The 27,190-nt window shown below is 38.9% G+C and overlaps 1 protein-coding gene across 9 annotated transcripts; it reads left to right on the top strand.

Moving 5' to 3' along the window:
• Positions 1 to 719: 719 nt before the first annotated feature.
• Positions 720 to 26,934, top strand: Ppig (peptidylprolyl isomerase G). Of its 9 annotated transcripts, XM_038336252.1 has the most exons (15): positions 720 to 913; positions 1,186 to 1,285; positions 9,273 to 9,301; positions 9,856 to 9,967; positions 10,057 to 10,131; positions 10,517 to 10,624; positions 12,423 to 12,467; positions 13,897 to 13,984; positions 15,380 to 15,409; positions 15,514 to 15,653; positions 17,864 to 18,071; positions 19,949 to 20,116; positions 21,721 to 21,808; positions 25,295 to 25,431; positions 25,596 to 26,934. In XM_038336252.1, exons 4-15 carry the CDS (start codon positions 9,907 to 9,909, stop codon positions 26,695 to 26,697), a joined length of 2,250 nt encoding a protein of 749 aa, XP_038192180.1. In that variant the 5' UTR covers positions 720 to 913; positions 1,186 to 1,285; positions 9,273 to 9,301; positions 9,856 to 9,906; the 3' UTR covers positions 26,698 to 26,934. The 9 variants fall into 9 exon arrangements, with proteins under 9 accessions (XP_038192180.1, XP_038192187.1, XP_038192181.1 ...); XM_038336259.1 differs by lacking the exon at positions 1,186 to 1,285 and having other exon boundaries at positions 9,890 to 9,967; XM_038336253.1 differs by lacking the exon at positions 1,186 to 1,285.
• Positions 26,935 to 27,190: the final 256 nt, after the last annotated feature.

The following is a 27,190-nucleotide window of genomic DNA, read 5'->3' as shown; positions in this document are numbered from 1 at the left end:
GGCTGGCTAGATGGTTTAGTCATTAAGAACACTTGCGGATCTTGAAGGAGCACCATATTGGGTAGCTCATAACCACTTTTCATTCCATTTCAAGGGTTATTTGAAACCCTCTTCTGACTTCTCTGCAGACAGCTACACACACGGTGCATACAGACAGGCAAAAACACATATATACAAAAAAAAAAAAAAAAAAAAAAAAAAAAAAAAAAACCAGGCGATATGGCGCACATCTATAATCCCAGAATCTGGGATCAGAGGCGGAGACATGCGAAGCTCTGTGAGTTTGAAGTCAGATGATCTACATAGAGGTCCAGGCCAGCCAAGGCTATATGGTAAGACACTGTCTCAGAAAATACAATTCCCCGAGAGCTGGGATTAAAGGTGTGCGCTACCACGCCCCGAAAGTAGCTCTTTTTTGTTACTGGCTTTTGAGCACTTGCTGAAAGTGAAAATCGGAAGCTCCTGGAAGGCAGACCGTCTTTCTAAATAACCTGACAGCGCATGCCAAGGTTTATAAAGTGAAGTGCTTCATTTCGAGAGCGCTGTGACAGTCTGACGGAGACACACTTACCCAATCAACTCGCAGAGAACCTTATGCTACCTGTCAGGGATGATGTATTTAAAAAGGCAGAAAGAGCCTACACTCTCAAGGAGAAGATGGTGACGTAAGGCAGGGAACGCCGGGAGACGCCTTCAACCCACCCCTGACGCACTTCCGGCGCGACGCTTTCCCTCCACGCCTGGACTGGGCCGTGGGGGAGGGAGGCGGTTAGTGGGCTTTAGCGCCTTTCCTGACGGCGGTAGATTTGAAGCGCTTTACGGGGGCCGGGCCGGGAAACGAGACGTCGGTGGCGGTGCGGGTGAGAGGCGTGAAGGCGTCCGTCGGCGTGGCGTCACTCGCGGCGGTCCCCGGGTACGAGAGCGGGAAGGGCCCAGGGCGAGGGGCGGAGCCGCGGCGGGCGGGCGGGCGGGCGGCCGGGCCGAGGTAACCGTCTTTCCGCCGAGGACTCCGGGCTGTTGGGGCGCCGAGGGGTGGCCCCGGGGACAGCGGCGCGGCCTGCGGTCCCGTGGCGCCCGGGACGACTGGCAGTCGAGCCCCGGGGACGCAAGAAAGCGCTCTTCCTCTCCAGCCCCCGCCCTCCCCGCCCGGCGCACACCTCCTCCCTGACGCATTTTGCCGCACAGGCTGTAATATGGCGGCAGCGACGGCGGCCTCGGCTCCCGGGAGCTAGGTGCGTTTTGGATGCTGCTTCCCCACCGGGAGACTGAGCGCTGCTGCGCTACGGTAGGTGGGACATCTGCGTGGGGGACGGGGAGGCGCCGCGCGAGGGCCTGTCAGGTTAGGGTTAGGGAGGGACGGGAGCAGAGCCAGAGTCCCCGGGAATAAAATCGACAGCGAGCTGCCGTCCTCCGACCTTCTCCTCCGGTAGGGACAGCGGCGGTCGTGCGTGCCTAAGTGACACAGGCCCCTGATGTTAAGGATTTTCCTAAAACTCAAGCGCGGGCTCTTAACCTGGGCTCTCTAGAAGTTTTCCCACGTTCCCGAGCAGCTGGCAGCGGCCGGGCCTTTGGGGAGGAGCGTTCCGTTTAGAAGATGGTTTCTGAGCCGCTTCGCCTTTCGGAGAAACGTCCTGCTGTTTTTCACTCTGATGTCGAAGAGAGGCAACGTTAGCCACCGGCCGTGTCTGATCGTTTTGGGGAACCTGACAAGCACGACCTTGCGCACCCCGCTTGCTTTCCCCTCTTAGCACGAGCGCATTCGGTGCACTGCGAGGGTCTTTTTGTTTGTGTTGGTCACCCTTGTGTTTAAAAAAATAATAGAATGTTTTGGAACTACGGAAGTTCCATATTAACTTTTAGAAGCTAAAATAGGAAAGGATAAAATACATGCTTGCGTTTGTGTCACCCGCATTGTGTAAAGAATGCTGACGAGTAATTGCCCTTTTGTAAGAGTTACTGGAAGAGTAAACGTCTTACAAGTTTTAAAAGACTGCCATCAAATCCAGAAATTGCACAGATACTTAGAATGGCTGCTGCTTCTATAGTTTTTTTTTTTCTCTTAAAAAAAAAACTTAAAAAGTTTAACTTCTGAGATAGAGCGTCAAAATGCCCATAATTCCACCCTCAAGATGAAAGGGGTCATCATTCAAGGCCAGCCTGAACAACTTGATGAGACTCTTACCTCAGACAAACAAATCATTTTCTTAGGGACTGAGGGACCCCACTCTTTAATTTTAATACGTGGGTTGTAATTATTTCTGCAAGAGTTTACGTTCCTGTTTAATGGCTTACCAGTTGCTTTAATGCTTATTTGAATTGATTGGATTGTCGCACTTGCTCCCTTGTTGGGTTGGGGTGAATGTGGCTTCTGCAAAAACTGCTTTTCTTCCTATAAGCCAAAATTTGTACCTTGAGATTTGCAGGCAGTATTTTGTACTTAAATATTCAGAGAAAGCTACTTTAATTGGAACTTTGTGTTTTACTGATAGGGAAAATTTCGTGCTTTGTTTTGGATTGGTGGCATTGTTGGCACGTACTCTGCCACACTGAGCTGTATTCCTAGCCCTTGTCCTTGTGTTTGTGTGTACGGATCCAATAACCATCAGTGAGGCAAGTGCAGGATCACTGGCCACACACTAAGCCCCCAGTTTCTAGATGCCTGTTTAAGTGTTGTGTTTCAACTGCCAGTGGTTTGAGTATAACAAAGACATTAAAGAGAGCAGTACTATTTGGAAGAACATAGATGTCTTTTCTGACAAGTTGTTGACTTGTTTTACTTAATTCATCAGCCTTGCATACATTCATAAGTGTATGCAAATGTTTTGAGTTAATTTTCATTTATTATTTGATCCATGTAAATACTTTAAGAGGGAGCTAAAGAAGCCAATATGATGATAGATTAATTCCCTTGCAGGTATCCTTTTTAAGAAAGAGATATATTTTTACCCAGTTGTGGAGGTTTCAGTCCATGGCTGACCGATTGTTTTTGGGCTTGTGACAAGGCATTACATGGTGGGGGAATACACAGTAGAGCAAAATGTCTTCCTCTTGGAGTCCAGGAAACAGAGGGTGAAGGGGCTGTCCCAATACTACTTTCAGGGACTCCCTTCCAGTTACCCAACTTTATTTTGTTAGTCCCAATCTCCTAAAAGATCCACCATCTCCCAGTAATCCTAAAGACTGGCAACTAAACCTTTAACATTTGGTCTTTGGAGGACAATTAATATTTAATTTAAGATAGTGTCTTCTAGACCTGATAGGAAAGATTAATGCAAGAAACAACAAGAAATCTCCAGTATTACTGTCTAACTAAGACCTGCATAGTAGCAGCACCAACTGACATGCCAGTGTGGATGGGAAATTTCAGAAGACTAACCCTAGATGAAGAATTACTAACAATTGATGACTGCTGAGAGAGGGAGAGTAAGTTGTCCTCAGAGATGAGCCCCAAATAGTCCTGAAACATATGCACGTATGAGCGACGCTGAACGTACTCAGTGAGGTGTGTGTATGTGTGTACAAACAATAATACAGAAGTTATGGTTTGAGAGAAATTTTGGGAGGACATGGAAAGGGAGAGATAGAAACTTTTAAATACAATACTTACGTATAGGATTCTCAAAAAAATTAGTTAAATTTTTAAAAAATATCAAAACTGTACCAAAGGTTCCCTTCTCTTTGTATTCAAAACTTAATCCTCCTTGGAAGTAATCCTAGAAGTAATTTAGAAGACTGAAAATGGTTCAGCAGGTAAAAACCTCCAAATCTAAGGACCTGAGTTCTATCCCTGGGACCTACATAGTAGAAGGAGAAAAACCAATTCCCTTAAGTTGTCCTCTGATCTACACACGTGTGTGGCATGTGCCCTCCCCCTACTAAACAAATAAATGCAGTAAAAATGTCAAATCAATGTGGAAAACACAAAATAATGGTACTCATTACTAGATGTTAATGTTTCTGAAAACTCGTTTACAACGTGGCACTAATCAGCAGTTACAGTATTGGCTTTATGTTTATATGCACATAATTTTCTTTTTTAGAATTTTTATGTGCTTTGAGTGTTTTGCCTGCATGTATATATGTGTGCCCCAGAAGAGTATATCAGGTTACCTGGCACTCCAGATCCCCTGGATCAACCACCATGTGGGTGCTGCGAATTGAACCTAGTCCTCCTGTAAGAGCAACAAGTGCCCGTAATGGCTGAGTCAACTCACTAGTCCCTATAGACAGAAGTTTCTGTTCCACCCGGTCCTGCAGCCGTTCAGTCCCAAGTAAACACACAGAGGCTTATATTAATCCTATTGCTCAGGCTTATTACTAGCTAACTCTTATGACTTAAATTCACCCATAATGCTTGTCTATGTTTAGTCATGTGGCTTGGTACCTTTTCTCAGTAAAACATTTTCTTCTTGTGTCCTCTGCATCTGTGTTGTGTCTGTGTCTCTGTCTTTCCTCTTCCCAGAATTCTTAGTCTGGTTGCCCTGCCCGTACTCCCTGCCTGGCTACTGGACAATCAACGTTTTATTAAACCAATATGAGTGACAAATCTTTGCAGTGTACAAGACTATTATCCCACAAGAAGTCCCTGTACATATTTTTCACAAATACCATAATTTATACACTATAGATTAAACAAGATAAAGTTCTTTAAAGGTGCTACAGTTAAAAAGTTGTTCAGTTATTTTTAGTGAGTTATTTTAGTGAGTTATTTAAGTTATTTTAAATTTTACTTTAAAAACATTAAAAATTTCTAGGTCATTACATTGATATCCGGAATTTTTCTATGAATGACATTTCATTTTCATGTATCCCACCCACCACATTTAACATATTTTTCTTTTAGAATGTCAAAAAAAAAAGGAGATAGTAGTTTTAAGTGTACTGCTTGTAAATGCAATGTTGTATGCCATTAAGGGCTTACAGAACGTGGTAACAGAGTGGTTGCACTTCCACAATTATATTGTCATTGTAAATGAAATAGTGTGTTGTTTTTCTTTTTGGTTTCTAAAGTGCCATAATTTTTAAAAAGTGCATATATAAGAGACACCGTCTTAAAGATCTGAAATAGTTTTAATTAATTTAACTTACCTGAGTCCTATAAGAAAGTTGTTACTTGTCAACAAACATAGCAGATGCAGGTGTGCTGTTGCACACCTTTAATCCCAACAGAGGCATGTGGGTCAACTCAAGTTCCAGGATAGTCAGAGTTGCATAAAGAGACCCTGTCTCAAAACAACAACAAATAATAAATTTAAAAAAATAAGCCTATCTGATAAAAAACATATTATTTTTCTTATTATCAGGTTTGAGCTGAAGAAATGAAAAAGGAAAGAAATGGTAAAACAACAACAAAGCACGTTAACAGAGACATCCCGATAGAAGGTGCAGGGAGCAGACGGATAGCGCTATTACTGGTGGACCCTGGGGAGTCAGTAATAGCGGTACCTCTTGTGAGAAGCGCACGTATAAGGAGAAAGCAGTGCAGGCTATAGAAAACACAACCTCTGTCTGGGTGTTTTGGTACACACTTGTCCCTCCAGCAGTTAAGAGGTGGAGGCAGGAGGATCAAGAGTTGAAAGTCATTCTCAAGCTACATAGTAAATTAGATGCCAGCCCAGGTTACATAAAACGATCTTTAAAAAATAAAAACAATGGCGCACGCCTTTAATCCCAGCACTCGGGAGGCAGAGGCAGGCAGATCTCTGAGTTCGAGGCCAGCCTGGTCTACAAGAGCTAGTTCCAGGACAGGCCCTAGAAACTACAGGGAAACCCTGTCTCAAAAAACCAAAAAATAAAAAATAAAATAAAAAATAAAAACAAAAGGCTGGAGAGATGGCTCAGTGGTTAAGAGCACTGGCTGTCTTTCCAGAGGACCCGGGTTCAAGCATTCCTAGCACCCACATGGCTCATACCTGTCTGTAACTCAGCTCCAGGGAATCTGATACCCTCACAATAATGCACATAAAATTAAATAAATTATTTTTAAAAATGAAAACAAAAAGTAAAAGCTAACAACAGAACACAAGTGCTTTCAGGTATATTTGCATTAACTAACATTTATTTGATGATGAAGTTCCTGGCCCAGGCATTGTGCTTTGTTTAGAAGACAAAGTTTTAGCAGGGACTTGTAGCACAAGCCTATAATTTCAAGTACTTGAAAAACTGAGTCAGGAGGATTCTAAGTTTGTGGCTTGCATAGGCCAAAGAGTGTATTCCAGGCCATCTTTGACAACTATGGGAGATTGTGTCTCAAAATTTTTAAGAAAAAAAATTTGTGAAACCAGTCCAAAAAAAAGAAAATTTTGATTTAGTGGAATTTATAGATGAGTTTATAATTTTCACCGAGGAAGGACCATTCAATTCAACTTGTAGAGTGAGTTTCCAGCGTACTGTGGCTGAACTGAATCTTTTTTTTTTAATGTGCATTGGTATTTTGCTTGCATATGTTTGTGTGAGGATGCCAGATCCCCTGGAACTAGAGTTACAGACAGTTGTCAGCTGCCTTGTGGGTGCTGGGGATTGAACCCAGGTCTTCTGGAAGAGCAGCTGGTGCTCTTAGCTACTGAGCCATCTCTCCAGCCCCGCCAAATTGAATCTTAAGGAACACATAACCAGAAGAATGAGAAGGTGCAAAGAAAGACTTGGTTGACATACTAATCATTTTAGAAAATCCACTGTCTGATCCTTTAAAGAGTGTGACTCAATGTAATGCTGACTCACTACATTACTTATTACCTAATTAAAATACTGGTTAATAATTGGTTGTCTATATACTTTCAGCTTAAAGACCCATTAGGGTGAATATGGGAATCTGTTTGCATATGAAACTGCAAAATGAATTTGTGATCACTCACTGATTTTTCTGAAATATATTTGAGGAAGTTTAGCATTTTGTTTTATAAATATTTATTGGTGACATGCAAAATGATTAATAAACACTAATATTTTAATCATTTGCATGGAAAGTAAAGTGTAAAACAAATGGTAGCAGTTATAGTTAGGATTTTGCTTGTATTTGTATAACTAGGTTTTGTGTGTGTGTGAGCTTACTGACTTTTTTTTTATTTTAAAAGTATTTCCATGCCAGGTCTCATGGTGCACTCTTGTAATCACAGTACTCAGGAGGTGGAAGCAGGAGGATTGAAAGTTGAAGTTTAGCCTGAGCTTCATTGGGAGACCCTGCCTTAAGAAAAAAAAAAATCTCTAATTAGAAAATAAATAAGTAAATTCAGTGTTACTCAAGTTTCTGTGGAAGTCAGGTAGGCGAAGTGAGTTTATAACATCAAGTAGATGATAAATGGTTACAGTTCATAAGCAATAATGGAAACAAGGTGAAACTAGAACATCCATTCCATCTAATGGGAACAGTATATGCTGACTGCTGTACAAAAATGGGACACTGTGCCAGGTGTGATAATTATTTTTCAGAAAAATTCAAATCTGGGTTTATGATATTAGCTATAATTCATTTAGGCTAAGCAAATTTGTGGCAAATATATATTCACAAAAGATTTGATCATATTCTGAGACAACTGGTGACAGTTGTTCCCTCCTGAAATGGATCTTGCTATTTGTTTAGACGGAAGACCCTCTGGAATGCCGGGAGCATAGGAATGAATAACCAATTTTTGAAATTTTTATAGACTCAACTTTTCTTTAATTTCTAATTTAATTTAAAATTTCTATCTTAGTCATCTTTTTCTCGAATAAATGAGATATTGATTAAATATTTGTCTTACTGTTTCAGACTGTAGGTGTTATTAATTAATATTTGAGAGTCATAAATATAGAGGAAACATATCCTATTTATGTCTAGCAATTGTTAAGTCTTTAGTGATGATTAGTAATAGCGTCTTAGTAATTTTATTTATTTTAAACATTATTTTATATGTGTGGGTGTTTTGCCTGCAAATATGTGTGTTCACCATGTGTGTGCAGTGTCCGTAGAGGTCACAGAGGGCATTAGGTCCCCTTGAACTGGAGTTAACAGGTGGTCGTGAGCCACCATATGAATTCTGGAATTCAAATGTTGGTTCTCTTGAAAAGTAACTAAGTGCTCTTAACCACTGTACCATCTCTCAACTCCATTTAATAACTTTAGAGACATAGGATATAAGCCATCTTTTGTGTCACCATTGTTCATTAAGTGTTTTTGTCTTATTTTGAGAAATGGTCTCATTATGTAGCTTTGGGTGTCTTGCAAAACCATGTAGACTATGCTAGCCCTAAACTCACAGAGATCCACGTGTCTTTTCCTCCTGAGTTCTGGAATTATAGGATAGTAAAAAGACTATCACTATGTTATCCTGACTTTAGTCCCCCAGTGTTTGGACTAAAGGCTTGTGTCACCATGCATGCCCATCCTTCAGTTATTTTCTGTAATAGATGTGAATCTACTATTGTCTCAATTAAAAATTTCAGCCAAGGTATGCAGAGGTATAACTCAGTGGTAGAATACAAGTACTATGTGTGAGGCCCTGGGTTGCATGTACCTAGCACCAAAAAAAAAAAAAAAAAAAAAAAAAAAAAAAAAAAAAAAAGAAGAAAATCATAGTGAAGAATACAGATCTTTCAGGGTTCTGCTTACTATGAATTGTAATAGATTGTTTGCTGAGGCACCTTAGAAATCTAGTTGTGATAATTTAAATAAAAGCAAATGTGTTTTAGTCTTTTTTGAGCAGATGAAATGGTCGTTTTGTGGTCTGTGTGCTTGGCTGTTATTCAGTACTTGCTGGCTTTGTTTTATCTGCTCTTCACCTTACTGTGTCATTCCCCACCAAATATTATATATATTTGGACATTTTAAGTCCTTAACATCAATGGTTTACAAGAAGAATGTCAAGTAAAATGTACCTGCTATGTAGGTAAAGCTTCTACATGGTATCTCACACATTAGTATGTACCTGTCATAGGCTGTTTGTTCCTCTTGACCACAAGTTGCCTCATGTAAAATTTAATGTGCTTTTGGTCAGAATTTTATCTACCATATATTAGTATCATTGAAATACTACCCTTCCAGATCAGGTGTAGTGGTGCATACCTGTCATCCCAGCACTGGGGAGACTGAGGCAGGTGGATTGCCTCAAATTTGAGGCCAGCCTGAACTACATAGTGAGTACCAAGTTAGCCAGAGCTACAGAGTAAGATTTTGCCTCAGAAACAAAAACCTTCCTTTTCGTCGTAGAGGATTTATTTTGGTTTTGTTGGGAAATTTGAATATTTTTCCTTAATATCTCACATTTTAATTAGAGCTCTCATTTTTTGTTTCCTAGGAGCAAAAGGATTGACTCAATTGTCCTTGGTGGGTTTTGTTTTTTATTGTTTGCTTCCCCCAACCTAAAGGCAATGTTCATATTCTGTTCACGAGTTATACATACTTAATACAGTTTTCTCTATGGGGTGTCACTCTTGCTTTGGTTGGTAAAATAGAGATTTATTATAATGATGGCTAGTGGTAGTGACACACGCCTTTAATCCCAGCACTCATGAGGCAAAGGCAGATGGATATCTGTGAGTTTGAGACCAGTTTGGTCTACAGAGTTCCAGGACAGGCTCCAAAGCTACAGAGAAACTGTCTTGAAAAACCAAAAAAAGAAATTTATTATATTATAATGACTCTCTTCAGGAGCACATTTACTAAAATTGGAATAATAGAGATTAGCATGACTCCTGTCCAGTAATTACTATGCCTTAATCTTTTAAAGTCTTTTTTATTTTCCTCAAAGTACAGTCTAATCTCTAAAAGTCATGAGTTACTCAATGGAAACAAATGGAAAATAAATTCAGATAACATTTGTAACTTATGTGCAGTAGAATTGACTTTTATATATTAATGGAAAATCTTTGCTATTTTAGTCTGCTTGCCTGAAACTATCATATACACTTACAGACTGAAGTGTTGGAACCATGGGAATAAAGGTCCAGCGTCCTCGATGTTTTTTTGACATTGCCATTAATAATCAACCTGGTAAGAATATTAATGTTTTTAATTAACATTTTCATACTAGTCTTTAAAATTGTAATCAAGAAATTTAAACCAATTACCTTCTCTTTCAGCTGGAAGAGTTGTCTTTGAATTATTTTCTGATGTATGTCCCAAAACGTGTGAGAATTTTCGTTGTCTTTGTACAGGTTTGTTCTCATTTTCAATTGCCCTAATAATTCCTAGAAATATTAGCTGTGAGACCTGCATGTGGACGAATACATAAAATGCCAGAACCCAGGCTGAATCAAGAGCATGAATTCAAGGCCAGTCTAGGCCATATGCAAGGTGTGATTTGTGCTCCTGTAGACCCAGCCCTTGGGAAGCTGAGATGAGTGTTGTGAGTGTAATGCCAGCTTGAGTTATATACTGAGACCTGGGTTCAAAAATCCAAGTTAACTAACCAATTAAAAATAAATATTAGCTGTAATAGGATTTATTTGTGATTGATTTCTGTGTTCTCCAGAAAAATATAAGCTTTTGTAGTACTTCAGTCTTTTCTTCTCGTTGACCTATGAATGTTTCTTTCTCCAGGTGAAAAGGGGACAGGGAAATCAACTCAGAAGCCATTACATTACAAGAGCTGTCTCTTCCACAGAGTTGTCAAGGATTTCATGGTTCAGGGTGGTGACTTCAGTGAAGGTGAGACTTTGAGTCCCACAGAAGAAAAGACATGTTTATGTTTTGGTTAACATAAAGGTTTTGGGTGTTTTTTTGTTGTGCATGTTGAACAGGACATGGAAATCAGGAAACAATTTATATTAAGAGTCAGTTCTCTCCACTATATGGGTTCTAAGGATCGAACTCAGGTTGTCGTACTTGGAAGTGTGAGTGCCCTTTACCCACTAAGCAGTTTTGCAGCCCATAAAGGATCTTTATTTTTATGACTTCTTTACTAGTTTTTAACTGTGTTTGTACAGGTGGCATGTGCACCTGAGTGCAAGTGACCAAAGGCGTTATAGACTGCTGTAAGGTGCCTGACATGGGAGCCGGGAACCGAACTCAGGGATTCTGTGAAAACAGTATGCTTTTAACTGCCAAGCCAATTTTTTCAGCTCCATATGGAAGTTTTAGTTTGTTTTTCTTCTTACTCCATTGAAGTCTTTGGTGAAGTACGTAGGAATACTCACAGAAATACAGAAAAGATGAAAGAGAAGGGAATTTCACCTTTTACTCCAGTGCTAGGGAATAAGCCCAGGGCCTTGTCCGTACTAGTTAGGTGCCGTTCAGCTGTGCCTCGGGACCAGTTTTATCTGTGCATGAATTAATTTCACTGGTTTGCTTCTGAACACAAAACAAACATTATAGTCTCTAAATCTGTCATGGATTTAACTTTTACACAGCTTGAAGTACTCTCTCTAGTTTTTTGTTTGTTTTTTTTTTTTTTTTTTTTTAATTTTATTTATGTTTCTCTGTAGCTTTGGAGCCTGTCCTGGAACTAGCTCTGTAGACCAGACTGGCCTTGAACTCATGAAGATCTGCCTGCCTCTGCCTCCTGTGTCCTGGTGTGCACCACCATCACCTGGAAAAACAATATTATTTTTAAGGTCACTTTGAAAAAGTGTCATTTTATTAAGAGACTTGTATACTCACTTGACAGATCTTTTCCCCATAGGTTTTTTTTTTTTTTTTTTTTAACATTTATTTATTGTGGGTGCTGGTGTGCTATGGTGTGTGGATTAGAAAACAGTTTGCAGGGTAAAGTTTCTCCTTCTACCATGTGGGTTCCACAGACTGAACTCTGACTGTCAGATTGATGGTAGGCACCTTTACCCTGAGCCATCTCCCTGGTCTTTGCCCATGACTCTTAATAGGCTTATCAGTTTTGGTTTGTTTTAAAGAACATACTATTTTTTTTAAATTTTTATTTATGTACATTGTTTTTTTCCTGCATGTCTTTGTGAGGGTGTCAGATCCCCTGGAACTGGTGTTAAAAAGGCAGTTATAAACTGCCATGTGGGTGCTGGGGATTGAACCCAGTGCTCTTAACCACTGGAGCTCTCTCTTCAGCAGTCCCCCTTTTTCCCCTCAGTTTTTGAGACAGGGTTTCTCTGTGGCTTTGGAGCTTGCCCTGGATACTAGCTCTTGTAGACCAGACTGGCCTCTGAATTCACAGAGATCCTCCTGCCTCTGCCTCCTGAGTGCTGGAATTAAAGGCGTGTGCTACCACCACCTGACTTTTTTTTGTGGGGGGGAGCAGGGTTTCTCTGTAGGGGTCCTGGAACTTACTGAAGGTGTTACCACCACAGCCTGGCAACTTGTCACATTCTTACGGTAGTATCATAGGAGAAAGGCAGTTTCCAATCTTGTTATTGACATTATATTGATGTCTTATAATTTGTTGTAGTCCTTTGAGTGTTGTTGATTCAGAATTGATGAGAAGTATTTGACTGAATTTACTATCCTGAGATCTAAGAGTGATTTTTCTTTTCATTTCTAGGGAATGGAAGAGGAGGAGAATCTATTTATGGAGGATTCTTTGAAGGTAAAATTTTTACATCTAAATTTTTTTCTTTTATTTAACTTTTATTTTATGTGATTTGGTGTGAAGTTGTCAGATCCCCTGTAACAGGCAGTTGTGAGCTGCCATATGGGTGCTGGGAATTGAACCTGGGTCCTCTGGAAGAGCACTAAATTGTTTTTAGTATTTTTCACTCATTATAAGTTACAGTAGGTCTGGAGCTTGAGTTTTCATATGACTAAAGGCACATAAATAGAAATAACTTAATGGTTTTATGTTTCACTTTTGGTATTCATTCGGGAGACCATATTGTCTCTAATTTCGCTTACGTTTTTGCATTCTCTAATCAGGGATTGGAAGACAAATTCCTTCCATTGAAGTAAATAATACTGTGGTGAAGTTGAAGTTAATGAGTCTAGACTGATGTTTATCCATGCTCACAATGAAATGGATAAACTGTAAAGGACTCCTATCTGGACTCTCTTACTGTATTGCTGTTTATTTTTAGTACAGTGCTGGGATCAAATCCCAGGCCTTGTGCATGATAGGCAAGCAAGGCATAGAAATTTTAAGTACTTTAGACTCAGTGATAGTGTGCTTGATTAGCATGCATGGGACACTGAGTTCAGTCCTTTATGCCAGGGAGGGAAAATTAGTATTAAATCTAAAAATATATAGAGGAAAAGCTTAGGTTCATAATTGGTTCTTTCTTCCTTCGTAACCTTTGTTGTTTGTGTTGTGTTTGACAGTAATGAACACTTCCAGCCAGGCATGGTAGCAATGGTTGTAATACCAGCACTGGGGAGGCTGAGGAAGGATTTGGAGACCAAATTGGCTTAAATAACAAGACCTTGTATCAAATAAACAGGAACATTTCTATTGTGAACAGGAGTGAAAAATGAATTTTTTAAAAATATTTATTTATTATGTATACAATATTCTGTCTGTGTGTATTCCTGCAGGCCAGAAAAGGGCACCAGACCTAATTACAGATGGTTGTGAGCCACCATGTGGTTGCTGGGAATTGAACTCAGGACCTTTGGAAGAGCAGGCAATGCTCTTAACCACTGAACCATCTCTCCAGCCCTGAGAAATGAATTTTTTTGAGTGTGATGTATGTGTACAAGTGTAACAAATAGGAACATTTGCACATGTATACAGAATAGAGGAAGACATCAGGTGCTGTCATTCTGCCTTATTCCTTTAGACAGGGTCTGTCACTTAGCTAAACTACCAGCCAGCAAGCCCAGCAGTTCTATTACTGCCTCAACAGCACTGAGGTTATAGGTGTTCGATAGTCAGTTTGGTTTTCTACATGGTTGGGTCCTGAGATCTGAAGTTGGGTCCTCATGTTTGTACAACAAACCTCTTAACCACTGAGCCATCTCGCCAGCCTCTAAAGTGTTTTGGAGCTTATGCTTCTAACATAACTGAACATTTTTCTTTTCTGTAGATGAAAGCTTTGCTGTTAAACACAACAAAGAATTTCTCTTATCAATGGCCAACAGAGGGAAGGATACAAATGGCTCACAGTTCTTCATGTGAGTATTAAAATATCCCTTCTAACCTTCCCCGTTGCCCTTATAAGAGAAAGATTGTAAGAGAGGTGAAACAAAGCATTACTAAGGGGGATAGTAGAACCAGTTGCTAAAGATCTCAGATGGTAGAGCTTGCCAAGAAAGTAGGAGAGGTGGCTTAACGGCATTTCTCCTGTCAGAGGACAAACTTGGGTCTCTTGGGCACCATCTACCACTGTACCTGGCTTTCATTTGTTTTGTTTTGTTGTTTTGGGGTTTTTTGTTTTGTTTTGTTTTTTAAGACAGGGTTTCTCTGTGTAGCCCTGCTGTCCTGGAACTCGCTCTGTAGACCAGCCTGGCCTCAAACTCACAGAATTCAGCCTCTCTCTGCCCCCCAGGTGTGCGTCACTACCACCCAGCTATACCCAGCTTTTTGTATGGGTGCTAGGGATCAAACTCATGCTGTACACCAAGGACTTTCTGTAGTTGTGAGAGATTTTGTGCCACGTCTTTGGTACATAACCACATACCAGGCTTCTAAATACATCATTTTAAGATTGACTTTGGGAATAAAAAGGAGCTGAGGTCAGTGCTTACAAAAATTTTATTGAACAAAAAATGCTTTAGTTTTAGGTGAGTTTGGTTTGAAAGAATCTCATGCTCAAGGCTCTTTGAACTTCTGGGTTCAATTTATCCTCCATCTTAGCTTCCCCCAGTACATGTACCATTATGTTCTTATTTGGACCTGACCTGTTTTAACGCTACTTTTCTTCAACACAGAATTTTTCTTTATATCACAGATTGCCTGGTGAAGGCAAGTTCCATAAGTAAACTTGTTTGCACATGGACTCTAAGCAGGAACACTGAGCACTAGTCACTTACTCTGTTGGATTTTTAGGTACTCCAAGAGGTCTGGAACTCGGGTTTTCATGCAAAAGAATCCACAGTTAAATATTGGCAGTTAAGACTTAAGTGGACTGCTTCTATACCAGTTCAACAGATACATTTCAGGGCCACAAACAGTGACTGTTCATCTTAATTCCTCTAATACCCTCCCCTTTAACTGTTTAAATGTTAGGGTGAAAAGCACTGTTGTTAAACCCGCAAGCTAGTAGAATGATCTGGTAAATTTTGGTAATAACAGTAGAACATCATAAATAAACCAGGAATATTTAAGAAACCCAGTTATATTTAAGAAATGTGGGTGGAAGAAAATAATACCAAATGTTAACTACATGCAGGTTAATAATAAGTAGTCACCGCTTTTATATTCAAAACAAGTGTTTTTTTTAATTGTGTGGAAAATCCTTTGCACTCATGAGGTTCTACACAATTTCTTGTTTCCATGCAGTTTTTCTTTTTAGAGATGCTAACTTTGTCTCTCTGTTTTTTATTCTTATATCTGATGACTTCCGAAAGAACAACGAAACCAACTCCTCATTTAGATGGGTAAAGTTTTTTTTTAATATTTTACAAATTTTAATATTTCACAACAACTTTGTTGCTATTAAAGTAAGAAGTTTTTATTTAGACATCTTTACTTACCACTCTAGGCATCATGTTGTTTTTGGGCAAGTAATCTCTGGTCAAGAAGTTGTCAGAGAGATTGAAAACCAGAAGACAGACGCTGCTAGCAAACCGTTTGCTGAGGTGCGGATACTCAGCTGTGGGGAGCTGATCCCGAAGTCTAAAGGTAAGAGCAGGTCCATTTTTAAGGAATTCTTGTTCAAATAAGCAGAAAGATTCTAAATCTTCGGCATAAAATTTTTAATGAAGTGTATATAAAGCATGAAGGTTTTGTGGGATTAGTTATATTTTGTGCTGTTACTTTTTTCTAATTTGTGTGCGTGTGTTCCTGCACATATGTGTCTATGTCAGCACAACTTCAGTTATGATTCCTCAGAAGCCGTATACAAGGTACCATAACCACAGTATACAGTAAGTACATTATACTTGGAAAGAATTTTGCACAATGTTTATCATTTTGTATGTGCTCTGCAGATAATTATTCTCTACTACTTTCTTTTTTTTTTATTTGTCATGTATACAATATTCTGCAGGCCAGAAGAGGGCAGCAGACCTCATTACAGATGGTTGTGAGCCACCATGTGGTTGCCGGGAATTGAACTCAGGACCTTTTGGAAGAGCAGGCAGTGCTCTTAACCACTGAGCCATCTCTCCAGCCCCTCTCTACTACTTTCTTCAACCTCTTTGGGTGTGTGTGGGGTTGAGGTTAGATCTCTCTGTGTAGCCCTGGCTGGCCTGTAATTCACAGAGATTTACACACACAGGTGATGGGTTTAAGGATAAGCATCAACACGCCCTGTTCAACCTCTGTTTTACATTCTAATATAGGTCACATCTGCTAGAATGCTTGTTTTAAAAATGTGCATTTGTTCTAGTGCACGTGATGTTTTAGGAAATTTTGCTTATGCGTAATCTTGTCTGCATACTAAGTGAACCTTACTTGACTGAATACCTTTATAGGCACATACAAAAAGTATAAGCTATACTACTTCTGATAATTTCATGAGCAAAAACTCCTGGTATTTTCATGAGCAAACTCCTGGTATTTTTCAGTGTTAGTACTTATTTTTTATTTCTTAACAATTTAGTCTAAGTAAAAATCACCACTTTGGTTTTCTTTTTTGATATATCACCAATGAAAGTTTGAGTGTTGGTATTTCCCTTTGGCCATGTTTTGCTCTGTTTTTTGAGATGAGGACTCACTCTGCAGTCAGATTGGCCTAAAATTTGTTATCTTCCTATCCTCGTTCTGCCTTTTTTTCTCATGTGGTTTTCTTTCTTTTTTTTTTTTTTAACTTTTTTAAAATTGATATTTATTGAGCTCTACATTTCTCTCTGCTCCCCTCCTGCCTCTCCCCTTCCCCCTTCAACCCTATCCCAAGGTCCCCATGCTCCCAATTTATTCAGGAGATCTTGGTTTTTTCTACTACATGTAGATTAGATCTATGTATATCTCTCTTAGTGTCCTCATTGTTGTCTTAAATTCTCTGGGATTATAATTTGTGGTCTGGTTTTCTTTGTTTTATGTTTAAAAACCACTTATGAGTGAGTACATGTGATACTTGTCTTTCTGTGTCTGGGTTACCTCACTCAAAATAATGTTTTCTAGCTTCATCCATTTTTCTGCAGAATTCAAGATGTCATTTTTTTTCTGCTGTGTAGTACTCCATTGTGTAAATGTACCACGTTTTCCTTATCCATTCTAGCCAGGTGTAATGGCACACACCTTTAATCCCAGTACAGAGGTAGAAGTGGGTAGATTTCTGTGATTGAGGCCAGCCTGGTCTACATAGTGAGTTCCAGGACTATGTAGTGTCTCAAAAAAAAAAAAAGATTCCCTAATTAAATTAAAATTTCAACTTGAGACTTTTTTGTAGAGACTTTTAAAACATATTTTTTTTATTGATAAATTATTTCTGATTATAAGATTGTGCTTCATTTGAAGTTGTGTTTCTATTTATTTGAGGAATTTTCAGTCATGGATGTTTCTAAAAGCCTAGTGCCAGTGAAACGCCCCTTCCTATGCTGACACAGTGGTGTTTTTCTGGTACCTCCAGTCTCCAAACGGAAGTGGAAAACGATAACATTAGAAACTGGGGTCTTGGGCGTTACTCTGCCGAAACATTTTCTATTCAGATGTTTCTTAAAATTAGCTTGGTTTTGACTTTGGAGCTTGTTTATTTTCAGAAATACTTTGGCTTAATAGAATTTTGGCTCATGAATCTGAAAATCTGGATTCTAACACTGAGTCCTGACTGAGTTGAGAAGACTGGATGAACAGAATAACCTAATATTGGCCTTAATAAAAATCTGTAGAAAACTTTTTTTAGTAAGTTTGCCTAAAAGTTACTCAGTGGAATATTCTTGTTTTTAAAGTTAAGAAAGAAGAAAAGAAAAGGCATAAGTCGTCGTCGTCGTCGTCATCCAGTGATTCAGATAGCTCAAGTGATGCTCAGTCCTCCTCGGAGTCTTCAGATTCTGAAAGCGCTTCTGAAGAAAAATCCCGAAAAAGAAAAAAGAAACATAGGAAAAACTCCCGAAAACATAAGAAGGAAAAGAAGAAGCGAAAGAAAAGCAAGAAGAGGTCTTTACAATGCTAATATTGTCTATAAAGATTTTTAGGTTATTTTATATAAGAGCATGAAAATAGGTTTTATACCAGTGTCATGAGATCATGCAGCAATAGCTCTCAGTTAATTTTATGTTCTCCCAGTGGAATGAAGCTTTTGTTTTTTTTGTTACAGGGCTTTTATTTTTTATTTTAGTCTGGCCTCAAATTCATAGTCCTCTACCTTCTCCTCTCCACTGTTGTGTGAAAGAACTTTCCTGGGGAGATGCAACACGAACACCTGCACACCCCACATAGGGAGCCCACAGCAGACCAACTTGGTGAACTAGTGAGTGGTGTTGCGGTTACTTAAGCAGAAATTACCTAGAGACAGCCATATCCCCAAAACCCACCCCAGCGTAGGTGACAGTTCCCAAAGCTGGGGATGTGAAGCACACTGCACAGCCTGCAGGCAGCTCAGTAATGGAGAGCGTCCTTTCCAGGTGCCTCAGTTGATCTAACCTCATCAGGCCTCTCGGCCAGTTTTTGCTGCTTGTGGCAGCTGGTATGGTCTGAGAATCTTTTGTAACTTGTCTTTTCTCAGAGTCTTCCTTGTAGCAAGGCTCTGCTTACTCATGCAGGGAGGGCCCAGGCAATCTTGTCAGTTTCAGAGACTTCCTGAAGCTATTTTGAGTTGGTGGTTACTTTCCTGCTTAAGGAGCTTCCCACAGGATGGAATGTTTGAATCTCAGAGGAAACTGTTACACTCCATCCTCCCAAGTAGCAATGGTGGCAGATGCACAACATCATTCTGGGTTTGGATTTTTTATTTTGAAGAGGTTTGTGAGCTAGTTTTGAATTACAGTAAACCAGCAGTTATGTCCCTTACTTTGTAGCAGTACATATACAGGTCCTTTTTATATCTCTGTCCTAATAGCAGTGTATATAGATTGAGAGCGGATGACTCCGTCACTACTTTATTTTCTGCTTTGTTTGAAATGTGTTTATATTAAAACTTAATTATACCTGTTATTTCTAAAGTGACTGATTTCTTTAGCCTGTATTATTTTATATAAAAAATTTTGTTATTTGTATGTCTGTAGGTGTTTGCATGCTGTGCCCATGAATGTCAGGAGAGGGGCTCAGATCCCCTGGAACTAGAGTTACAGATGGTTATGAATTGCCATGTGGGTACTGCCTATTGAACCTGTGCCCTCTAGAAGAGCAGCCAGTGCTGTTCACCACTGAACCACATGACCAGCCCCTACCCTGTGTTTTAAATTTATCAGAATATATTGCCTAGGGGCTGGAGAGATGGCTCAGCGGTTAAGAGCATTGCCTGCTTTCCAAAGGTCCTGAGTTCAATTCCCAGCAACCACATGGTGGCTCACAACCATCTGTAATGAGGTCTGGTGCCCTCTTCTGGCCTTCAGGCATACATGCAGAGAGAGTATTGTGTATATAATAAATAAATATAAAAAAAAGAATATATTGCCTACAGGGTCCCATAGTTTAGATCTTTCTTTTAGAAAGATAGAGTTTGATAGCAAATGGGTTTTTGTTCAGTTGAGTTTGCTGGTTGATTTGTTGGGGAATGAGGAAGAATTTTTTTATTTATTTATTTTGAGGGGCAGATATACATATTTTGATATTAAAGAACTGCTGGACTGATGAGATGGCTTATGTTAAAGCATTTGCCACCAAACCTGTTGACCTGAATTTATTCTGGACTCAGAGTGAAAGGGAGGACTGACTCCTGCAGGTTGTTTTCAACTCCATGTGGGCACCATGACATGCATGCTTATACACACACTAACTGAAAATGTAATTGTAAAGGAGAAATGCTAACAACTGGAAATTTTAGGTAGGTTCATAATGGCCAAATGTAACTTACTTTGATTTTACCTGTTAAGCCCATCTAGTGAAAGTGAAGCGGAAAATCTTGATGCACAGCCCCAGTCTACCGTCCGTCCAGAAGAGATCCCTCCCATACCAGAAAATAGATTCCTAATGAGAAAAAGCCCTCCTAAAGCTGATGACAAGGAAAGAAAAAACAGAGAGAGAGAAAGGGAACGAGAGTGGTATGTGAATGTGTCTATTTTATAGTATTGTTATACAGTATCATACAAGTTTTCTTTTTTGACAGTATTGAAATGGTGGCCTTATCCCAATGAAATCCTCTTTTAATTAGGAAAAAAAGATGCTAGCAAAGCTCATTTTTTTTTTTTTTTTTTTTTTTTTTTTTTTTTTTTTTTCCAAATCCATACATAAATTTTAAAAAAAAGACTCTGGTAGATTTTGAGGAAATAAGTTCTACAAGTAAAGACTTTCCTGAAGCTCTTGACAAGGAAAAGGAAACAGAAGGAGAGTGGTTGTGAGTGTTTTCTCCTGGGCCTTTCTGGCTTAAGGAGAGATTGACTCCTGCAAGTCGTATAGGCATGAGAAGCTTAGTGTCGTCACCGACACCTCCACAAAAAAGCTGGTTACAGAAGCATGCTTGTGATGCCAGTTGTGAGGAGGTGAAGGTGGATGAACCCTTGGGTTTTGCTTACCAATCAACTTAGCATACTTGCTAAACTACTGGTCAATTAGAGACCCTCTTTCAAAAAACAAGTTGAATGTCTCCCAAGGTTGACCTCAGACCTACCCACACAAATGGGTGCAACTGAATTTACATGCACATGCATTGACAAACACACTGAAAAAGAAAAATTAGCTTTGTTTTATAAATTTGTCTAAAGGGGAAAGGCTTGTTTTTTCTAACCTGACTTTATACTGTAATTTATACTGACTTTATACTTTCGTTGGGAAGTTCAAGTATTTTGAATATTTTTCTACATAAATCTATCTTATTACCAATTCTATTGGTTTTTATGAGTCATTTAAATAATTACATGTAAAAATTAAAAAGAAATTGAAATCTTTCTTAATCATGATGAGTAAGACAATTTTAAAATAACAAAATTCCAAGTATGGTACAAAAATATGCCATGCTTTTCATAGTATACAAAAATAAAAGTTTGGAAGCTGAGATAATTTTGATTCGTTGAGTTTTTTTTTACTAGTTAGGAAGAGAATTTTTGTTTTGGTTTCTCTATGTAACCGTCCTGGCTGTCTTGGAGCTTACTCTGTATAACAGGCTGGCCTTGAGATCTGCCTGCCTCTGCCTCCCGAGTGCTGAGTGATTTTAAGGAAACAAAGAGTAAAGAAAAACTATTTGAATGACTAAAGTTCAACCTTTCAAGTATCACTTACATGGATATTATTAATGAGCTGATTCTATATATAATTTAAAATCAGTTCAGTTTACAGAACTGTAATATTTGGCCAATTCAGACCAACTTGTCTCGGCCTAATTTACATTGTTTAATTTCTCCAAAGTTATCTTACTAATGCACAACTGCTCATAGGAGATTTTAAAGCATTTTGGAATAAAATAGTCTTAATTTCTCTCTTTTGGAACCCCTCTGGGATATTATATATTAGTTTCCTTAGCACTATCAAATTAGTTTCACTTTAGTAATAATTGTTTCTTTCCAAGAACATTAACATTCAGGTTGGTAATGCTTACTGGGATCTGATAGCATTTTCAGTTATAAATTAAATATTCATTTAGATCAGTAAAGCTATGTTTTTAGGATATCCTCTTTATAAAAGTAATATGTTTCCCTTTGCTTGCTTCTAGTAATCCACCTAACTCCCAGCCTGCTTCATACCAGCGACGATTCTTAGTTACTAGATCTGGCAGGAAAATTAAAGGAAGAGGACCAAGGGTAGGTGATTCTTTGTCAAAAATAATACTGCATTTACCTTTCTTAGAATTTAGAGTGCTCAGTGCTGGAGTGCTTACAGAACATGTTTACAGCGCTGAGTTTCAGATCTCTAGCACGACAAGGGAAAAGAAATTGAATGTTTTAAAAAATATAGTTACTATTTAAGTTACTAAAACTATAGAAGACATGCATGTTTTGAATCATATCTCTTTCTTACAGTAACTTTTATATCTTGGTACTTCTGAATTGAAAAAAGATTATAAATTGACATATTTTAAAATGGATTGAAATGGGTGTGGTGGCTTATACCTTAGAAAACTAAGGCAGGACGACTATGTCTGTTTGAGGCCAGCCTGCTCTGCATAGTGAATTCCAGGCCAACTTGGGATGCAGCATGAGACCCTGTCTCAGAAATGTATAACATTAAAATGAAATCAGAACATTAAGGGTCTTTTTGATAATTCTTACCTATCATATGTCTATTCTTGCCAAAAACTAAAAATTAATCGTTGCATTTCTTTCTTCCTTTCTCCTTCCTCCGTCTTCCCTCCTCCCTCCATCCTTCTTTCCTCCCCCCCTCTCTCTCAAGTAAAAATTGATTGTTGCATTTTTGTTTCCTTCCTTTCTTCTTTCTTATCTCTCACTAAATAAAAATTGACCGTTGCAATTCTTTTTTTTTTTTAACTATGAATTTTCCCATTGGGATTTAAATAACTTTCACAACTTTTTTTAGAAGTTTGGCTATACTTTATATCTTAGATCTTTGCTTCTTACCCAGTCCCGTCCTGTCCTCCGTCTCCCCGCCCACCCAGCTTTTGTAGTCTGTTGAAAACAGCACCTCTTTTCTGGTTGGTTCTATTTACAAAGTCCATTGAATCTTTTCAGTTATTACTTAATCTCACCTTCTAATATTCTCTCCATAATGTTTTAATCTTGTCTTTTCCTATCTCTCAATCTATCTTAAATTCAGACTACATGTGCATGACCTTTATAAATTAGTGTCAAGGCTCTAGCTCATTTTAAAATGCATACTTCTTGGACAGGCTCTTTAGTCTCATGGGTGGCAGATAATTCATAGTTCCATCTGTTCTTGGCACCAAAGGTCTATTTGGCTAACGAGCACCTCAGACTTACCATCAAGAAATCTCAGCACAAACATTTACTCTTCAGATCTTGTGTCTCTTTTAGGCTGTTGTTCACAGTGACTAGGACCACCGCCTGTTTGCCTGTTTCACCCAAAAGCCCAAAATCATTGACATTCTCCTTCCTTTTATATTTTATATAACTTTTTATGCCAGCACCTGTCATTTCTTTCCCTCACTACTCTTGTATGCATGTGCTTATATAAAACTTTACTCGTAATGCTGTCTCAAACATAAATGGCTTCCAAACTTATATTTGGTAGGTTTTGTTTTGTTTTTGTTTTATTCATCAGTACTAGTTTAAACTTAAAGCTTAAATGATTGCAGATCCTAAAGTACTTCTGTTCATGAGTTATATTCACCAATATTAGTTCTTTTAGAAATTAAAACTACAGGGGCTGGAGAGATGGCTCAGTGGTTAAGAGCATTGCCTGCTGTTCCAAAGGTCCTGAGTTCAATTCCCGGCAACCACATGGTGGCTCACAACCATCTGTAATGAGGTCTGGTGCCCTCTTCTGGCCTGCAGGCATACACACAGACAGAATATTGTATACATAATAAATAAATAATAAATAAATAAATAATTAAAACTACAAAATACTCATCACAAGTATAAGCTATGAAAGTAGTTAAATCAGCCAGGCCATGGTGGCACACACTTTTTTTGTTGTTGTTGTTTTTGTTTTTGTTTTTTGAGACAGGGTTTCCCTGTAGTTTCTAGAGCCTGTCCTGGAACTAGCTCTTGTAGACCAGGCTGGCCTCGAACTCAGAGAGATCCACCTGCCTCTGCCTCCCGAGTGCTGGGATTAAAAGCGTGTGCTGGGATTAAAAGCGTGTGCCAGCCAGGCGGTGGTGGCGCACGCCTTTAATCCCAGCACTCGGGAGGCAGAGGCAGGTGGATCTCTGTGAGTTCAAGGCCAGCCTGGTCTACAAGAGCTAGTTCCAGGACAGGCTCCAAAGTTACAGAGAAACCCTGTCTCGGAAATAAAAGAGAAAGTAGTTCAATCAAAAAGTGTGTTTTTTGGTTTCTGAGTGATCGTACTGGATGATCATGAAGAGGCAGAAGTGGAAAAGGCATATGGTGTATTTAATCAGGTCAGGTTAGTCAGAAAGTGCACATCTGGGCTGTGGTGTAGTTCCAGTGGTAGCGTATTTGCCTAGTATGCGGAAGGCCTTAAGTTTAATCTCTTCTAGCACTTTGAGCATTGGGCAAGTCTGTTACTGATGTAGTATTGACTTTAGGATAAATAAAAACTAGTCAACCACGGACTGAGTCCTCACAAATCGACCTTTGTTTACTTTATATCAGTATGATCTAGTTTTACTTTCTCTTGGCATTGTTCTCTTTAGCCGTACTTCACCTGTCTTGTGATCATTTCTAAAATAATGCTGTTTGTTTCTGTCCCAGAACTTTTAGTATAGAGGGTTTTTTATAATTTTCCATGTTTTGTTTCATTTTCATACTAGGTAACTTAGCAAAAACATTCCTTCATTTTTCAGGTTTTATTATTTTACATGATCACAATCCTTCATTCCTATAACTGTGTCAGGTCTCTCTTCAATTATTTAAGCACCATTTCTCCTTCTGTAATCATTCTGTTGTAGTTTAATGTATGTGATTATGTATCCACTAATTTGTTCCTGTTACTCTATAAGTTCCCAGAGGTCAAAATCTGCTATATCTTGGCTCACTGTTATTTCTTTGGTAATGTGGTTAGCCATTGAAAGAACTGAGTAAATGTTGGTTTGTAAAAGGGGACTTTTGTGTTTATTCTACTTCTCGTGATATTTGCCTTGGAAAGTAACATTCAAATAGGAACTTGGGAATTTGTAGGAGTTATTATACCTGGTATTCTAGCCCTAGATGAGCGGGACTGTTCCTAGCAAGGTGTGGTAATGTTTCTAACCTAGAATTTATGGTAAGACGATTTTAGGGTTCTCTGCCTGTTTTCTGCCTGAAAGCTGAGACAGTTGATTATGCTCAGGATTGGATTGTAGAGTCTGATGTATACTAAACACACATTCTTACACATTCCTCATTTTTGTTTTGTTTTTTTGTTTTTCGAGACAGGGTTTCTCTGTGAAACAGTCCTGACTTGTCCTGGAACTCAATCTGTAAACCAGGGTGGCCTCAAACTCACAGAGAGCTGCCTGCCTCTGCCTCCCGAGTGCTGGGATTAAAGGTGTGCGCCACCACCGCCCGGCCCTCATTCATAATTTTAACAATTTCAGAAAGCAGAGAAACCTCATTCGTTTTATTTCAACCTAGAAATAAGTATGTATCTTAGCTATGGTATCGTTTAAATTTTTATATGGTCTTTTTCCCCCCTTTTATTTTCTTAAGCGTTATCGAACTCCTTCCAGATCCAGATCAAGGGATCGTTTCAGACGAAGTGAGACTCCTCCACATTGGAGACAAGAAATGCAGAGAGCTCAGAGAATGAGGGTGTCAAGTGGCGAAAGATGGATCAAAGGGGATAAGTAAGATTCAGTGTTGTTTCAGATGAGTGACTTATTTTTCTGTACAAATACAGGAGCACTTTTATTTCTGTAGACTGTACAGAAAGCACAGTAGCATTGTAGCTTATAATTATGCTGTTCTTTTCCTAATATTTCCAAATATCTTTTCTTCCTTTACTTTTTAGGAGCGAGTTAAATGAAGTAAAAGAAAATCAGAGGAGCCCAGTTAGAGTAAAAGAGAAAAAAGTAACGGATCACAGACACATGTCTGAGAGTCCAAACAGAAAAATAGAAAAGGAAAAGAAAGTTAAAGACCATAAATCTGAAAGCAAAGAGAGAGAGATCAGAAGAAATTCAGAAAAAGATGATAAATATAATAAAAACAAAGTGAAGAAAAGAGGCAAATCCAAAAGCAGGAGTAAGAGCAAAGAGAGATCCAAGAGTAAGGAAAGAGAATCAAAGCATAACAGACACGAAGACAAGAGGATGAGGTCAAGAAGTAAAGACAGGGATCATGAGACTATTAAAGAAAAAGAAAAACAGTTGGATTCTACTAAAGGGAAAGATCAGGAAAGGAGTAGAAGCAAGGAGAATTCTAAACAGGTAGAATCAAAAAGCAATGAGCATGATCATAGCAAAAGTAAAGAAAAGGATAGACGTGCACAGTCTAGGAGTAGAGAACGTGACCTAACTAAAAGTAAACACAGTTACAACAGTAGAACGAGGGAGCGAAGCAGAAGCAGGGACAGGAGCAGAAGAGTGCGCTCTAGAAGCCATGACAGAGATCGCAGCAGAAGCAAGGAGTACCACAGGTACAGAGAACAGGAGCATAGGAGGAGAGGAAGATCGCGGAGCCGGGATCGAAGAACTCCAGGACGATCGAGAAGTAAAGACAGGAGGAGGAGGAGGAGGGATTCCCGGAGCTCAGAAAGAGAAGAAAGTCAAAGCCGAAACAAAGAAAAATACAGAGGCCAAGAAAGTAAAAGTTCACACAGAAAAGAAAATTCTGAGGGTGAAAAAAGAATGTACTCTAAAAACCGTGATCATAATAGCTCAAGTAATAACAGGGAAAAAAAGGCGGATAGAGATCAAAGTCCAGTAGTGTCGAAACCAAAACAGAGCAGTCAAGACAATGAATTGAAAAGTCAGGATGATGAGAAGACCAGATCTCCAGTGGAAAAAGAAAACCAAAAATCAAAGGGTCAAGAAAATGACCATGTACATGACAAAACTAAGAAGTGTGATCATGAGTCAAGCCCCGGGACAGATGAAGACAAAAGTGGATGAGTGAGCTGTGTATACTGTTTCCTCCCTATCTCAAATTTTAAGTTTTCGAGACTTAACTGTTATATCTCTTTTTTTTTTTTTGTTGTTGTTGTTGTTCTCATTGTTTTGGGGTTTTTATGTTTGTCTCCCCCCTTTTTTTTTTTAAATGTGGACTTCATTGAGTTGATGATCTTTTGATAATCTGCTACCTGGATAATTTGTACTGCAAAGTTTTAATAAACTTGAAATGAAAACAAACCACTTTTGTGTAATATTGTGTGCTATGTTAAACTATTTTATGTATTCATTTTTGTGTTGCAACAATTAGTCAATAGCAGCCTACTTTGCTTAATCAGCCATTTGGAAACAAGCTTATCTGTTGGTTGCAGTACATTGTTAGACAAGTTTGCTTTTTAATAAAAATCCCTTGAGAAACCACTAGAAGTAGTTTTGTATAGTTTTTGTTTTGCATTTATAATAGACTTACAGCAATTTCTTTCAATTACACAGAAGC

Source organism: Arvicola amphibius, chromosome 7 (genome assembly GCF_903992535.2).
Source record: "Arvicola amphibius chromosome 7, mArvAmp1.2, whole genome shotgun sequence".
Lineage (NCBI taxonomy): Eukaryota > Metazoa > Chordata > Mammalia > Rodentia > Cricetidae > Arvicola > Arvicola amphibius.
Note: the sequence above shows the minus strand (reverse complement) of the source record. Positions and strands in the feature narration are given on the sequence as shown.

Bases quoted from the DNA above. Each gene is read 5' to 3' on its own strand.
- Ppig (XM_038336256.1), top strand. From the start codon at position 9,907: ATGGGAATAAAGGTCCAGCGTCCTCGATGTTTTTTTGACATTGCCATT. The intron at 13,985-15,379 runs GTGAGTATTAAA...GACTTCCGAAAG, and splicing joins AATGGCTCACAGTTCTTCAT to AACAACGAAACCAACTCCTC. The intron at 25,432-25,595 runs GTAAGATTCAGT...TTTACTTTTTAG, and splicing joins AGATGGATCAAAGGGGATAA to GAGCGAGTTAAATGAAGTAA.